The sequence below is a fragment of the Oncorhynchus gorbuscha genome, linkage group LG22 (genome assembly GCF_021184085.1).
Source record: "Oncorhynchus gorbuscha isolate QuinsamMale2020 ecotype Even-year linkage group LG22, OgorEven_v1.0, whole genome shotgun sequence".
Lineage (NCBI taxonomy): Eukaryota > Metazoa > Chordata > Actinopteri > Salmoniformes > Salmonidae > Oncorhynchus > Oncorhynchus gorbuscha.
The window spans coordinates 19,020,574-19,038,182 of record NC_060194.1 but is presented as its reverse complement, the minus strand read 5'-3'; the positions used below and the strand labels follow the sequence as shown (position 1 = coordinate 19,038,182).

The following is a 17,609-nucleotide window of genomic DNA, read 5'->3' as shown; positions in this document are numbered from 1 at the left end:
TAGATGTCAGGATGTGTAGAATAAGCACCAGCTGCTGATGAAAAGCACAGCATCAACTGGCTATGATCTTCATTGTAGTTTCATGTATTGCCTTGAGGATTCATAATCTAATCCTGACTTCATACTCTAGCTCCTCCTACTGACAATGTAGAATCAAAGATGCTTCATATCATTTGATTTATTCACTAGAGAATCCATTTGATGGCGCTGCAGACTAACAGAAGACTGCAGATGCTTGTAAATCCATGAAATTCAGCTCACTGCTGAGTCAATAAGTTATGCGTCATTGTGGACGTCACAGAACAGCAGTATAGTGCAGAGAGTTGTATGTTATTTGTACAGTGTTTCACACTTTCCGGGCAATATCGTCTCTACAGCACAGTCGTACAGAGCATAGTATCTCACTTCTACAGAGGAGATCTCCATCTCGACAGGGGTTCTCTCTTCATTCAGTTTAACAGGCAGTGGTGGGTATGGAGGAGTAGCGTTCACTACAGAGGGGTTTGAGGACACTCCAGTGAGGAGGAGGAAGCTGGGAGATGATCCAGGGTACTGGTGATACCACTGGAGAGTACTAGCAGAGGAGTAGTTACAGGACAGATTTATGACATCACCTTCCAACCCAAACGCCTTATCTGATGTTGGAGTAATGTCATTAACATGACTTCCACCTGGAAAACATTTATGAAAACAGGAATTGGTACCAGGAAATTATTATAAAATCCAAATCATTATTCAGTCAAGTGCATTAAAAATGGACAGAAGATCCTTCACATGAATATGACTCCAGTCATCAGTAACTACTGTTAGATTCTGGGATAGACTTGGAACATTGATATATTCATAAGGATAGTGTCCAACCATGAACGAGACACATTTTTACATCAGAAGTTAATGGTTATCTATAGGAGTCACATGGCATTGTAATGTGTAGGGGAGACGGGTGGAGATCTTAGAACCTAACAATGTCACTGAGGGAGAGAGGGTAACGTTTATGTTATGTCAGGATATGTTATTGTTAGCCATCAGGGTTCCTCTGGGAGGAGAAGAGAGAGTCTGGTATACCAGAGTCTGGTATCAATAACCATGACTGCTTTGAGTTGGCGAGGAGTGAGCACTTTGGGGTAGAGGTTAGGTTAGATGAAGTGAGGAAGAACAGATATCACTAAGGTTCTGTCAAGCAACAGCAATGCATTGGCTGTTCAGTTGTGGAGAAGGAGAATCAGCCTTGGAGAAAGGGGTAAATATCAGTTCATGTATGAAATGTTATTTGTCTGAATGCAGTTGTGTCGACCCTTTGGGAAGAATGAAATTTGATTAAGCTTCTCTAGTGTCCGTGAATCTCTCCTTGAAACCTGCAGTATTGTCTCCAGAACAAAAATAATTACAGCTCAGCATATGTTTAGGGAAGTCATTTGCTTCTTGTTTGTTCCAAAATAGATATGCATTATTAGCACTGGTGTTATATTATCAACTCAGTGTTACCAGTCCTCCTTCTGTAGCAATCACACCTCCTGGTTGCTGTTGAACTTGGTCTGCTGTGCACTCTGGAAGATAAAAAAAGGTACATTGAGTGATAATAAAAGATACATGACGATTATTAACCAATGAGAGTAAAGGTTCCATCAAACCGAAGCAGAATACATCAATAACCAGCCAGATGATCAGACAGAGTACCATGGTTATACAGAACACACTGAGAGTGACTGTGAGTTACAGTAAGAGGTTGAGATCCTCTCTCTCTCTTCCATGTCCATCTCAACCTGTATATCACCTTCAACTGACAGACATGAAGGACGAGCCTGGTCAGAGAGTGGTAAGATTGAAAAGAAATGTATAAGACAATATTACATTAGCACTCTTTCCAGTACAATAGACAAAGTGTAAAGCTTACACTTCTAGCTTAATATAGAAAGTAGCCTAAAGGAACTGACAATGACTTAAATGTTCCATGAAGTTACTATGATGAATTTTTATGTTAATATACCTACAGATATTCTGTTATTATTCATGTATAAACACTAATGGAATCTACAGAGTATCTAATTCAGGTCTACTCTTAAACACAAAGTATATTGAAATACATTTTATGCGTTAATCCCAACTTTTCAGTGGTACTGTATGTTTGTGTGGAAAGTGAAACCTAGAGTTTTTTGTAAGGGGCCTGAATATACTTTTGTCACAGTGGGCCTCAGAGCACAGTAGTACACAGCAGAGTCAGACAGCTGCAGCCTCTGGATCGTCAAGGGGACTGATTTTGCTGAGACATTCAGACGGGCATCAAATCTGTCCTTGAACTCAGGAGTAGTTTCCCCAGGTGAAAATGTATCCCTTCTCAGCATAAAAATGGGCTCATCATTTGCTAGTTTGTACCAGAAGAGATATGGTGATGGAGAAGTTGTATCAAATAGACAAGTGAGTGTTGTTGGGTGTCCTTCTACAACCATTACATCTTCTGTTGGCTGTCTTACATTCTCTTCTGCTCTGCATCCTGAAAAGAAAGATAAATATATCTTCACAACTTTTAATAATAACGTATCTAAATCAAATCAACAAATGCACAGAAAGAGACAGATGAACAGAGTGATGTTTTACCAAAGCAGCATGCAGCCAGAACATGAAGGATCAGCCAATTTCTCATGACTAGTCAATCAGTTTGAAGTGGAAAAGGTAAGGAGCAGAACAACGCTGATCTACCTATCACAGAGCTTTGACACCCTCTGTCCTACTGTTGATGCTTCATGTTCTTCTGTATTACATGCAGTAGTAGACCATGGGGAGGTGTCTGTCTGTATGGCATCCTCTGATTCAGGGGTTTGTGTGCTTTGTTAGGTTGCCCCCTTCAGGTTGACTTTCATACTACACCACCAAGTGGTATAAATTGTGAGGAGTAAGTACAAACATGAATATTTTTGCACTATGTCATATTCCATATCACCACCTGGTGATTGCATACAGCACAGGTGTGACCACAGCACCGGTATGATAACAATTATCTGATCTCAACATCTGCCATTATTATATAAAATTGTGGTTTGATGTTTAATGATGATCCACACAGCAACAAAGCATTTTGTTCTTTAGGTTTTTGTACAGGGTCTTATATGTATCACTTGGTATAACAACACTGGTTATAACAATCCATGAGAGCCCAGTAGTAGAGAGATGAGTCTGTCAGGGTTAGGCTTGTTATGATCAGTTCAGTTGATGGCCGGGACGTTGTGGAGGATTATTTCATATCAGGGACATGTTCACTACCGCTCTGTGATATGACAGCTTAATACACAGCCTGGTCTCATAGACTAGACGTAACATAGGAAATGTTAGTCCGGGACAGTGAAAAAAGTAAGATGTTATGTTTGGTATGGTTACAGAAGACAGATGGTTAAAATACAAATTGTAATTCATAACATATCATACAAATTTGGTATCTCGGATTTACATTTAGAATAAAACATTCTCTGAGACCATGCCATTACAAACATTGTCAATGGATTTTGACGTTTCGAACTGCAGCTCACTATCGGTGTTACTCTTCAATTTGGAACCTTGTTTGAACAGTGGCTATAATGAGTAACAAGTGCAGAAATTAATAAAAGTGGATAGAGGAACATGATGGTTGAAGTTCAGCAGCTCTCTCAGTAACACTGACGTACCACTCCTCTGTGACAGACTAAATGATATCCCCATGTGGTCTGCTTAGTTTAGCTCCTCCTCTTGAATAGATAGCAGTTTTTGAACGGTGTTGACAGGTCTCCTATCACTGTGGGCCTCAGAGCACAGTAGTACAGAGCAGAGTCTGTCACTTCAGCAGAGGAGATCTCCAGATCCACACGCTTGGCATTTTTGTCATGATTTAGAGTGAACCCTGGTGTAATATCCACATACTCCTTAACCAGTAACTGTGGTGCTGAATTGGGATATTGTCGATACCATTGAAGAGTGTCACCAGAGGAGTAATTACAAGAGAGAGTAACTCTGTCCCTTTCTGAAGCCACTTCTACATCACTGTAGGGTGTTAAAACCTGTTCAGAACTGAGACCTGTAAAACCCACATTGAAAATGGAATTAATTTCAAATGCAGTAAATATAAATATAAAAACATGCATACTCATGTTGTGCCTTGTCTTTATAATCTTTGATTTGAAAAGTAAACACACCTAAACATAATCACCCTCAGTTTGAATGAAAATGTCATTACTTACTTATCAAGTCAAAGAAGAGTAATAGTGAACAGAACAACATTGTAGATGGCAGGATGTGTAGAATAAGCACCAGCTGTTGATGAAAAGCACAGCATCAACTGGCTATAATCTACATGGTAGTATCATGTTTAATCCTGAGGATTCATAATCTAATCCTGAGGTTTATACTCTAGCTCCTCCTACTGGCAATGTAGAATCAAAGATGTTTCATAAACATTTGATTTGTTCACTAGAGAATCCATTTGATGGCACTGTGGACTTAACAGAAGACTGCAGATGTTGTAAATCCATAAAATTGATTTCACTGCTGAGTCAATAAGTTTTGAGGCACTGTGGATGTCATTTCACAGCAGTACAGTGCAGACTGTCGTATAGTTTTTGTTTCTCTGTTTCATGTCAATGTGAGCTCTATAGTACAGTCGTACAGAGAAAAGTCTCACTTCAGCAGAGGAGATCTCAAGAGGAGATCTCAAGTTTAAAAGTGAGGTGAGAATATGGAGTCATGGCGGATGAAGAGGAGGAATTGGGAAGCTGACCCTGTTTATACCACAAAACACTGTATGTTGAGGAGTAGTTGCAGGACAGCAAAACTACCCTCTACACACATTTGGTATCTCGGATTTACATTCAGAATACAAAATTCTGAATGTAGTGAAGTAAAAGTATTGTCAAAAAGAAAAAAAAGAAAGTAATCCCCAAAAACTCATTAAGTAGTACTTTACAGTATTTTAACTTAATTCCTTTACACCACTGGTCAAGATCAGTTTTTCTACTGTGTATCTGGGTTTCCTGTCACTGTGGGCTTCAGTGCACAGTATTACAGAGCAGAGTCTGTCACTTCAGCAGAGGAGATCTCCAGATCCACACGGTTTTCCTCTTTCTCTTGTGTGAGGGTCCATTTTGTACTATCAGTGTTGGTTATGATCCCAGAGAAGTCCAGAATGAGGAACTGTGGAGAGGATCCAGGGTGCTGGAGGTACCATAACAGACTGTTGGTTAATGAGCTGATGTATCTACATGAGAGATTAAAGCTACTACCCTCCATAACATCCACTACATCTGGAGAAATTATGTCCTGTAAAAAAGAAAATATGGATCACTGAGTAAATTTAGACAGCGTACAATATATCCACACTTGGTGTTTCAAAGTGTATTACCACTTGATATTTATAATACCATATTGTAATGAATGCTGGACATTGTACATTCTGTTTGTACACATTCAGTTAATGACAGGGAATTCTTACCTATAAGTGCACAAAAACAAGACTGAAAAGAGCAGCATCATAGTGACTGGGTTTTAGTCAGAGACTTCTCTAATGATCTTCTCTTGGAACATTCACTCAGTTCCTCTCATGACACATAATTTGTAAAACTAAGCTCCTACTCTTGACACAATATAATGGCTGCATATTGACTCCACTTGATGGCGCTATTGTCAAATGAAACCTCTAACTACAGTGTAGAAACTCTCTCAGGCGATGTTAGGTTTTTGTACAGTGTTTCTGGGTTTCCTGTCACTGTGGGCTTCAGAGCACAGTAGTACATATCAGAGTCTTTCTCTTCAGCAGAGGAGATCTTCAGATCCACACGGGTCCTCTCTTTGTTCAGTTTACCAGAGAAGCGAGAGTCAAGAGAATCAGCTCTCTTTACAGTCCCAGTGTAGTGTGGGATGAGCAGAAGATATTGGGGAGCTGATCCTGGAGACTGTTTATACCATAGTAGACTGTCTGCTGAGGAGTAGTTGCAGGAAAGAAGAACATTACTACCCACTTCTGCATACACTTCATGCTGGTTTGGCTCTATAGTCTGCTCATAACTTCCACCTGTAAATGGGAAGAGATGAACAATGAGTGATTATTTTATTAAAATAAACATGTATTGTTGTAATTTTAGAAGCAGAAAACATGACACTACTTTGAAAGCCATAACTTACCTATTACTGAGAATGTAATAAATGACCAGATGAACAACATGGCTGGGGTTGGAAGTCAAACTGACTAATAGCACAACAGAAGCTGAAAACTCCAAACAAAATGAATCTGCAAATGTTTTCTGTTGATCGTTCCTGCTTAGTTTCGCTACAAGCTCCACCTCCACCCCAAAGTACAGTTGCTCTAAAAATGCTCAATCTCCCCTCTCCTCTCATTTGTCCTCTCTTCAGTGATACTGCATCTCTCGTTTCCTCCACTGGGGAGAATGGGGGGGTGGGTGGGTGGGGGGGGGGGGGGGGGTCGTGGAATAGTTTCCCTCTGCTATTGTATGAATCACATAAGAAGGTTTTTGTGCAGTGTTTCTGGGTTTCTTGTCACATTGGCCATCAGGGCACAGTAGTAGAGAGCAGAGTCTGTCACTTCAGTAGAGGAGATCTCCAGATCCACACGTTTGGCTTTTTTGTCATGATTTAGAGTGAACCCTGGTGTAATATCTTCATACTCCTTAACCAGTAACCAGTAACTGTGGTGCTGATTTGGGATATTGTCGATATCATAGAAGAATGTTATCAGAAGAGGTGTAGTTATAAGTGAGAGAAACTGTCCCTTTCTGAAGACACTTCTACATCAGTGTAGGGTGTTAATACCTGTTCAGAACTGACACCTGTAAAACATAATACTATATATAATCAAAAACTTTTTTTAAAGCAAATGATAAATTAAATGGAAATCAAATACAGTTTAAGAGAACACATTTTCAAAGATAAAGACATTCGTACATATATCATGTATTGACTTGGTAATAATTTATTTGAAAAATAAATACACCTTAAATTCCTGACACTACTCATCCCGTTAGTAGGATCATTTTCGGCAGCAACCTCTGAATAGCATAGCGCCACAGTCAAATAATATTACAAAAAAATATTCATATTCATGAAATCACAAGTGCAATATTGCAAAACACAGTTTAGCCTTTTGTTAATCCACCTGTCGTCTCAGATTTGTAAATTATGCCTTACAGCAAAAGCAATTCAAGCGTTTGTGTAAGTTTATCGATAGCATAACATAACATTATGTACACTAAGCATTAGGTAGCTAGGTCACGAAAATCAGGAAAGCAATCAAATTAATCGTTTACCTTTGATGATCTTCGGATGTTTTCACTCACGAGACTCCCAGTTACACAACAAATGTTCCTTTTGTTCCATAAAGATTATTTTCATACCCAAAATACCTCTGTTTGTTTGTCGCGTTATGTTCAGAAATCCACAGGAAAGAGCGGTCACGACAACGCAGACGTATATTTCAAATAATATCCATAATGTCCACAGAAACATGTCAAATGTTTTTTATAACCAATCCTCAGGTTATTTTTAAAATATATATTTGATTATATATCAACCGGGTGTGTAGGTTTTTCAAAAACACAGAGAGAAATAATGGCCACTTTTACTTTACTCACTCGGAGAGCCCCCACCACAATGTGGTCTTTCACACTCCTTTTTCAAAATAAACTGTTGACACCTTAGGGAAGCCATAGAAAAATGAATCTGGTTGATATTCCTTTAAATGGAGGATAGGCATGCATAGGAACGGAGAGGTTTCAAAATAAGAGGAACTTCCTGATTGGATTTTCCTCAGGTTTTCACGTGCAGTATCAGTTCTGTTATAGTCACAGACAATATTTTTACAGTTTTGGAAACGTTAGAGTGTTTTTATCCTAATCTGACAATTATATGCATATTCTAGTTTCTGGGATTGAGACATAGGCAGTTTCAAATGGGTACGTTTTTTAGCCAAAAGCAAAAATACTGCCCCCTACACGCAAAAGGTTAACATAATCACACTCAGTTTCAATGAAAATGTAATTACTTACCTATCAAGTCAAAGAAGAGGAATAGTGAACAGGACAACATTGTAGATGTCAGGATGTGTGGAATAAGCACCAGCTGCTGATGAAAAGCACAGCATCAACTGGCCGTGATCATGTTTTATCTTGAGGATTCATAATCTAATCCTGAGTTGTATAGTCTAGCTCCTCCTACTGACAATGTAGAAACAATGATATGTACATTTGATTTATTCACTAGAGACTCCATTTGATAACACTGTGGTGTAACAGAAGACAGCAAATGCTTGCAAATCCATACATTTCCGCTCACTGCTGAGTATATAAGTTATTCGTCACTGTGGACGTCACAGTACAGAGCAGAGTTTTTCACTTCAACAGAGGAGATCTCCAGATCTGTACAGTTCTTCTCTTTGTTCAGTTTAACTTCTTCGAGATAGGGGGCGCTCTTTTAATTTTTGGATAAAAAACGTTCCCGTTTTAAACAAGATATTTTGTCATGAAAAGATGCTCGACTATGCATGTAATTGACAGCTTTGGAAAGAAAAAACTCTGACGTTTCCAAAACTGCAAAGATATTATCTGTGAGAGCCCCAGAACTAATGCTACAGGCGAAACCAAGATGAAGTTTCATACAGGAAATGCCCCAGATTCTGAAGGCGCTGTGTTCCAATGTCTCCTTATATGGCTGTGAATGCGCCAGGAATGAGCCTGCCCTTTCTGTCATTTCTCCAAGGTGTCTGCAGCATTGTGACGTATTTGTAGGCATATCATTGGAAGATTGACAATAATCTTCCAGATTGACAATTTACCAGGTGTCCGCCCGGTGTCTTGTGTCGAAATTATTGCGTAATCTCTAGGTCCATGCACGTTCCATTTCTTCAGAAGAGAAAGTCATCTGCCACGAAGGATTTATCATCGATAGATATGTGAAAAAGACCTTGAGGATTGATTCTAAACATCGTTTGCCATGTTTCTGTCGATATTATGGAGTTAATTTGGAAAAAAATTGCGTTTTAATGACTGAATTTTGTTTTTTTTCTTACCCAAACGTATAATATTTTTGTAAAAACTGAACATTTGCTATCTAACTGAGAGTCTCCTCATTGAAAATATCTGAAGTTCTTCAAAGGTAAATGATTTTATTTGAATGCTTTTCTGGTTTTTGTGAAAATGTTGCATGCTGAATGCCAGGCATAATCCTATGCTAGGCTATCAATACTGTTACACAAATGCTTGTTTAACTATGTTCAAAAGCATATTTTGAAAATCTGAGATGACAGTGTTGTTAACAAAAGGCTAAGCTTGAGAGCAAATAGATTTATTTCATTTCATTTGCGATTTTCATGAATAGTTAACGTTGTGTTATGCTAATGAACTTGCTGATGGATTTACACAATCCTGGATACAGGTTTTTTTCGTAGCTAAACGTGACGCAGAAAACGGAGCGATTTGTCCTAAACAAATCATCTTTCAGTAAAAACGGAACATTTGCTATCTAACTGAGAGTCTCCTCATTGAAAACATCCAAAGTTCTTCAAAGGTGAATGATTTTATTTGAATGCTTTTCTGGTTTTTGTGAAAATGTTGCCTGCTGAATGCTAACGCTAAATGCTATGCTAAATGCTACGCTAGCTATCAATACTGTTACACAAATGCTTGTTTTGCTATGGTTGATTTCATTTGCGATTTTCATGAATAGTTAACTTTGCGTTATGGTAATGGGCTTCCTACTGTTCAACTTACAGTAGGATAACAAAACATGAACAAAGGATAAAACATGATTAACATTGAGGTTTACAAAAGTCACACCATGCACACTCTTATTTCCATTTCTCATAGTACACTGATAATAATGTGTCCAGTGGATCTGTTGACTTCTTCCAGTTCAGTGTTCCTCTTCTGGTTCCTAAGAGAATGATAGCACAAGACTTGAAAAGCAAAAATAAACACAAAGCATAACAGTATTAACAATGTGGTAAGCTATGCATAATGATTTATGCATGAAAACCCAAAGTCTGAGACCATGACAATTGCCACTCTCTCTTCACCTGACTCAATGACTCCAGGATACTTTTCTGCTGCATTCCACAACAATGAAAGCCCTAAAAAGCCTCCTTAAGCTTTCTCCCAGTCTTCCCCTTTCCGGCCCCAGGATCTGAGAGGTGTTCCCAAGCCATGTAATTTTCACTTTGTTCCCCATCTCCTCCATTGCCACCTGATAGGCACATCACCTGATTGGCAGAGTACAATTACCCCAACATATATCCTTTCATATGATGCATTAACCTCTTGCACCTACCTGGCATGCAGGCGTCCCATCTAGAGCTCTGGAAATGCAAATGCGCTATGCTAAATGCTAATAGTATTAGTTAAAACTCAAACGTTCATTAAAATACACATGCAGGGTATTGAATTAAAGCTACACTCGTTGTGAATCCAGGCAACAAGTCAGATTTTTTAAATGCTTTTCGGCGAAAACATGAGAAGCTATTATCTGATAGCATGTAACACCCCAAAAGACCCGCAGGGGACGTAAACAAAATAATTAGCATAGTCGGCGCTACACAAACCGCACAAATAAAATATAAAACATTCATTACCTTTGATCATCTTCTTTGTTGGCACTCCTAGATGTCCCATAATCACTATTGGGTCTTTTTTTCGATTAAATCGGTCCATATATAGCCTAGATATCGATCTATGAAGACTGTGTGATAAACGGAAAAATTGCGTTTCATAACGTAACGTCATTTTTTTTAATTCAAAAAGTCGACGATAAACTTTCACAAAACACTTCGAAATACTTTTGTAATGCAACTTTAGGTATTAGTAAACGTTAATAAGCGATCAAATTAATCACGAGACGAAGTGTTTTCTATAGGGGTCCGTCTTGAAATACTGTCCGTGTATTTCTCAACCAAAATATCCGGTCGGAGACCTGAAGAAAAAGCCTGTCTCTTGTTTGTTTGACCACGAAACAAACAATTGGCAAATGACAAGACTGTTGACATCGTGTGGAAGCTGTAGGTACTGCAACCTCAGCCCTATTTAATGTCTTTCGCCCATAACAATGGGTTGAAGCGGCGGATGGATATATTTTTCCACTTTCAGTGATCAGATTTTCCTGCACTTTTCAATGAAATGCACGTTCTGTTAAAGTCACAGCCGTGATTTAACCAGTTTTATAAACGTCTGAGTGTTTTCTATCCACACATACTAATCATATGCATATACTATATTCCTGGCATGAGTAGCAGGGCGCTGAAATTTTGCGCGATTTTTAACAGAATGTTCGAAAAAGTAGAGGGTTTGACTGAAGAGGTTAATGCAAACGCTGCGTCAGATTTCAACAAAACTTTACTGAAAAAGCACACCATGAAATAATCTGAGTAAAGCGCTCAGACAAGAAAACAAGTCATACAGATATCCGCCATGTTGTGGAGTCAACAGAAGTCAGAAATAGCATTATAAATATTCACTTACCTCTGATGATCTTCATCAGAATGCACTCCCAGGAATCCCAGTTCCACAATAAATGTTTGATTTGTTCGATAAAGTCAATAATTTATGTCCATATACCTCCTCTTTGTTCATGCGCTTACTACACAATCCAAACTCACGAGGCGCGGGAAAGTCCAGGCGAAAGTTCAGACGAAAAGTCATATTACAGGTCGTATAAACATGTCAAACGATGTACACAATCAATCTTTAGGATGTTTTTAACATAACTCTTCAATAATGTTCCCATCTGAGAATTCCTTTGTCTGTAGAAATGCGATGGAACGCAGGTCGCTCTCACGTGAGCACGCATGATCAGCTCATGGCACTCTGGCAGAGCCCTGACTCATTCAGCTCTTATTCCCCCCTCCTTCACAGTAGAAGCATCAAACTAGGTTCTAAAGAAGGTTGACATCTAGTGGAAGCCTTAGGAAGTGCAATATGACCCCATATGACTACACTGTATATTCGATAGGCAATGACTTGAAAAACTACACACTTCAGATTTCCCACTTCCTGGTTGGATTTTTTTCTCAGGTTTTTAGCTGCCATATTAGTTCTGATATACTCACAGACATCATTGAAACAGTTTTAGAGTGTTTTCTATCTAAATCAACTAATAATATGCATATATTAGCAACTGAGCCTGAGTAGCAGGCAGTTTACTCTGGGCACCTTATTCATCCAAGCTACTCAATACTGCCCCCCAGTCCCAAAGAATTTAACAATCCAATCTGAGTCCTGAGACCTCACATGTGGAGTGAGCATGGAAAGACATAACGTTGTGGGAGAAATTAACCAGACAGAATGGTGGTAGTGGCTCAGGTGAGACTCTGATTACTTGGTATTAAAAGCAAGACATTACCAAGGGCCATCAAATGTGACAGGTAAGTCTTACATAGATATGTGCCGTTGGGAAGGAGGAAGTGCCAGGAAGAGGGGTGGTGGTATATCGAGGAAGATCTACACACTGCAAACAATTTAGACTAAGAATGCATTGAAATACCAATCTTTCATTACCATGCACCTCACAACAGGAAAACAGGGACAAAGGGGTGTTGTCATGAGAAGAGTTATTACCGGCAATAAAATGTCCTGTTTATACATTTACATTCTAACTAGGATGATGTGTGCTAGGTTGAGAAGCTTGAATTCAAGTCATACTCAAAGAAAAGCACAAAGGACTGTCATTCTAAATTTGAGTTGGATAATGTATAAAATGTTTCAGTTATGATTTGGATACAGCGAATGAGAGTTGCTATCTAACGGTAAGGGGTGGGGTTACTGCTCAGATTTATTAGGCCTAGGGAGGCTCTAGAAACATTATATGTAGGTGTCCTCTGACATGGAGGCTATTTGAGAACTCACTGGATGACAGCTTGGTAGAAACATTAAGTTTTTGTATTTTTTGTATTTTTTTTTACCATGTCATTAGAATTTTAATTTCAAAACGCATCAACACAGAGATTGCTGGATGATACGGTACAATTAATTGCATACAAGGCAGAGTCTGTGTTTTGCGTTAAGAAACATGAAAATGAAGGAGACGGGTATGGAAACCAATCTTTCCCCAGTTTTAGTTGCATCAAGGGTGGTGTGAAATTATTAAATATGTACATTTTTCTCTTTCCTGTTTAAGTAAAAATGTTTTTAGGTTTCGTGGAACATAAGAGTGATCATTATTACAAAGGAAGGACTGATCTATATCGACTAATTGATGTGAGAATGATTTAGTATGTTTATAACTTTAGAAGTGCATTAGGAGTAGTGACTATTGTGTTATGGGTTAGATGGAATGATATATGCGCAAATGTATCTGTAGCAGGAGGCGAGGTACACATGAGGCCTGTGTTTGAGACAGAATGTTTACATAGGGCTGTTAAGTGGGATGGAATGTGACTGGGGTGGAGATCTGTGGGGGCTCATAAATTAAGGTCAAATGGCCTGGTAGCTGGTAACTGGGACACCGATGGAAATACCAGGGGCTGTTATTCAGGTGTAAAATTTGTGATCTTGCCATAATGGGAGAGTCTATGTTTTCAGGAAATGACCCATGCATTGCAGTATGTATATCCTCAGGTGAAAGCAGCACATGAGCAGCAGGAGATAACAGAGGGAATGGGCTGAATTCTGGAAATTGAGTGTACATCAAGATACACCAGGCGGGGGTGTTGAAGCCAGCGTTGGTCTGGTCCACACACAGTACTCCTTACAGCACCTGTAGCGATAAAGATTGTCATGTCTCTTCTTGGTGGGTTCACAGTTCTCCCGCGTGAGGTCCAGCTGCATAATGGGTGAACTTGAAGATGCAATGACTGACAGAGGAAGCGGAGCTAATGAGAGAGAGAAAGACTAGATTCCACTGTAGACATACAGATGGGTTGGGTCTGGGAGCTACTTTAAACACCAGGGTTGGGTTGGGTTAGCTACTTTATTGGTTAACTTCTTTCAGCTATGGGCCACTATTTTTATGTTTTGAAAAATAACGTTCCCAATGTAAACGGCATATTTCTCAGGCCCATATGCTAGAATATGCATATAATTGACAGATTAGGATAGAAAACACTCTAAACTTTCCTAAACTGTCAAAATATTGTCTGTGAGTATAACAGAACTGATATTGCAGGCGAAACCTGAGGAAAATCAAACCAGGAAGTGGCTTCTATTTTGAAAGCTCCATGTTCCATAGCCTGCCTTCGCTCCATCTAAAGGGATATCAACCAGATTCCTTTTCCTATCGCTTCCTCAAGTTGTCAACAGTATTTAGACATGGTTTCAGGCTTTAATTTGAAAAATTAGCGAGAACGATAACATCGCGTCGGTGGATAGCTGGGTGTCCCTATGAGTTTTGCTTGCGCAACACAGTGGGGCAACCATTGACTCTCCCTCTCCTACTGAAAAAGTGACATTGCCGGTGATATATTATCGATTATATATTTTAAAAACAATCTGAGGATTGATTATAAAAAACTTTTGACATGTTTCTGTGGACATTACAGATACTATTTGGAATTTTCGTCTGCATTGTCGTGACCGCTCGAGCCTGTGGATTTCTGAACATAACGCGCCAGACAAACACAGGAATTTTGGATATAAAAATGGTCTTTATGGAACAAAGGGAACATTTATTGTGTAACTGGAAGTCTCGTGAGTGAAAACATCTGAAGATCATCAATGGTAAGCGATTAATTTTATTGCTTTTCTGATTTTCGTGACCAAGCTAATTTGATGCTAGGTGTTTTGTCTAGTGATCGATAAACTTACACAAACACTTGGATTGCTTTCGCTGTAAAGCATATTTCCAAAATCTGACACGACAGGTGGATTAACAAAATGCTAAACTGTCATTTTGCTATATTGCACTTGTGATTTCATGAATATAAATATTTTTAGTAATATTATTTGAATGTGGCGCTCTGCAATTCAGCGGTTGTTGATGACAATTATCCCGCTAACGGGATAGGTAGCGTCAAGAAGTTAAGGAGAAGTGGATCTAAAATCCCATGCATAACACTTGTATCTTTCAGCAATGTGTATGATGAGTATTTCTGTAAATTGATGTGGCGCTCTGCAAAATCACCGGATGATTTGGAACTACTGAACATAATGCGCCAACGTATACTGAGAATTTTTTATATACGTATGAACTTTACCGAACAAAACATACATGTATTGTGTAACATGAAGTCCTATGAGTGTCATCTGATGAAGATCATCAAAGGTTAGTGATTAATTTGATCTCTATTTCTGCTTTTTGTGACTCCACTCTTTGGCTGGAAAAATTGCTGTTTTTCTGTGACTTGGTGGTGACCTAACATAATCGTTTGTGGTGCTTTCGCTGTAAAGCTTATTTGAAATCGGACACTGTGATGGGATTAACAACAAGATTACATTTAAAATGCTATAAAATACTTGTATGTTTGAGGAATTTTAATTATGAGATTTCTGTTGTTTTGAATTTGGAGACCTGCACTTTCACTGGCTGTTGTCATATCAATCCCTTTAATGGGATTTCAGCCCTAAGAAGTTTTAATGTCATCTTCAAAACTACCATCTGCCAGAAAAGGAACGTGGCTATATGTTTTTTGACAACTATCAAATATAGTCTGGATTTGGAATTAAAATTGTCAAATTGAATACAGCACTCACAAACAAGGATTTACAGGCAGTGTTGAATATCTCTCTCTCTATAGCAATCTTTCAGTCGTGCTGATTGGAGAAAATGTTGAAGCTCCATATATTCCCAAATACAGGGGGTGGTGAACAAACAACTTTTTCTGTGTGTGGGGATCCATAATAAATACAAATACAAAAACAAATGTAGAAATTAAACTGGATTTAGGGATTGAGTTATGGCTCGGGTTAGGATTGGTCTGGGATGTGGATATTACGATAGTGTCAGGGTTTGGCTACAATAGTGTTCTGGACATATTAATTAACAGTGTTTCTGGGTTTCCTGTCACTGTGGGCCTCAGAGCACAGTAGTACAGAGCAGTCTATCACTTCAGCAGAGGAGATCTCCAGATCCACGTTTGGCCTTTTTGTCATGATTTAGAGTGAACCCTGGTGTAATATCCACATACCCCATAACCAGTTACTGTGGTGCAGATTTCAGATAATGACGATACCATTGAATATAGTTTCCAGAGGAGTAGTTACAAGAGAGAGTAACTCTGTCCCCGTCCAAAGCCAGCACTGCATCAGTGTAGGGTGTTATTACCTGTGGAGAACTGAGACCTGTAAAACAAAATACTACATATGATGTAATACTCAACACACACATGAATGATTGAATTAATTTCAAAAGCAGATTAAAGATAACATATTTTCAAGGAAAAAAACATGTATTCTCATGTCTTGCATCATCTTTATATTATTTGAATTGAAAAATAAATACACCTTAACATAATAACACTCAGTTTCAATAAAAATGTTATCACTTACCTATCAAGTCAGAGAAGAGTAATAGTGTACAGAACAACATTGTAGATGGCGGGATGTGTAGAATAAGCACCAGCTGCTGATGAAAAGTGCAGCATCAACTGGCTATAATCATCATTGTAGTATCATGTTTTATCTTGAGGATTCATAATCTAATCCTACTCTAGCTCCTCCTACTGACTATGTACATTCAAACAATAAGGTGTTATATAAATTTGAAAGCAGTTGACAAAGTATTTATGCAAGAAACTCCATTTGATGGCGCTGTGGTCAAACAAAAGAAAGCAGATGTTTGTAAAACCACAAACTGACAGGTCTGTATTTTGCTGATTGCTGAGTCAGTGACTTATGTGTCTCTGTGGACATGACAACACAGCAATACAGAGCAGAGTCTTTCCCTTCAGCAAAGGAGCTCTCCAGATCTGCCCAAGTTTTCCCTTTATTCATTTTACAGTGAGGCGAGGGTGCAGAAAGTTAAATAATTTTGTGGATAAATGCCATACTGTATCTGAGGTTAGATGTTAGGGTGAATTCCAACATAGTTTTTTAAAGGAGAATGTATTATCTTGACTAAGCCCTACCCCTGCCCTAAAATATGAATAAGAAGAGTTTATCATGAGCTGTCAGGTTTTTGTACAGTGTTTCTGAGTTTCCTGTCACTGTGGACTGCAAGGCGCAGTAGTACAGAGCAGAGTCTGTCACTTGAGCAGAGGAGATCTCCAGATCCACATGTTTGGCTTTTTTGTCATGATTTAGTAAGAACCCTGGTGTTTTTGCAATCATATGTTCCATGACCAGTATCTGTGGTGCTGATTGTGGATATTGTCGATACCATTGAAGAGTGTCACCAGAGGAGTAATTACAAGAGAGAGTAACTCTGTCCCTTTCTGAAGCCACTTCTACATCAGTGTAGGGTATTAATACCTGTTCAGAACTGAGACCTGTAAAACATAAAACACATATATTATGTTAATACTTTAAAACCACATGGCAGAAAGAATTAATTCCAAATGCAGTGTAAAGATAGAAATGATGTGCATTATCTTAATATTCCTTGATTTGAAACATAAATACACCTAAACATAATCACACTAATTTTAAATGGAAAAATGTAATCACTTACCTATCAAGTCACAGAAGAGTAAAAGTGAACAGAACAACATTGTAGATGGCAGG

At 38.7% G+C, this 17,609-nt stretch overlaps 1 pseudogene and 1 gene segment (V, D, J or C); both read right to left on the bottom strand.

The window, feature by feature from the left end:
- Window positions 1-3,704: 3,704 nt before the first annotated feature.
- On the bottom strand, window positions 3,705-6,260 carry LOC124009094. The segment is given in 3 exon segments: window positions 3,705-3,836; window positions 5,796-6,031; window positions 6,142-6,260. Coding segments are annotated over 3 exon segments (408 nt in total).
- A 212-nt stretch (window positions 6,261-6,472) lies between these two features.
- Window positions 6,473-16,476, bottom strand: LOC124009092 (annotated as a pseudogene).
- Window positions 16,477-17,609: the final 1,133 nt, after the last annotated feature.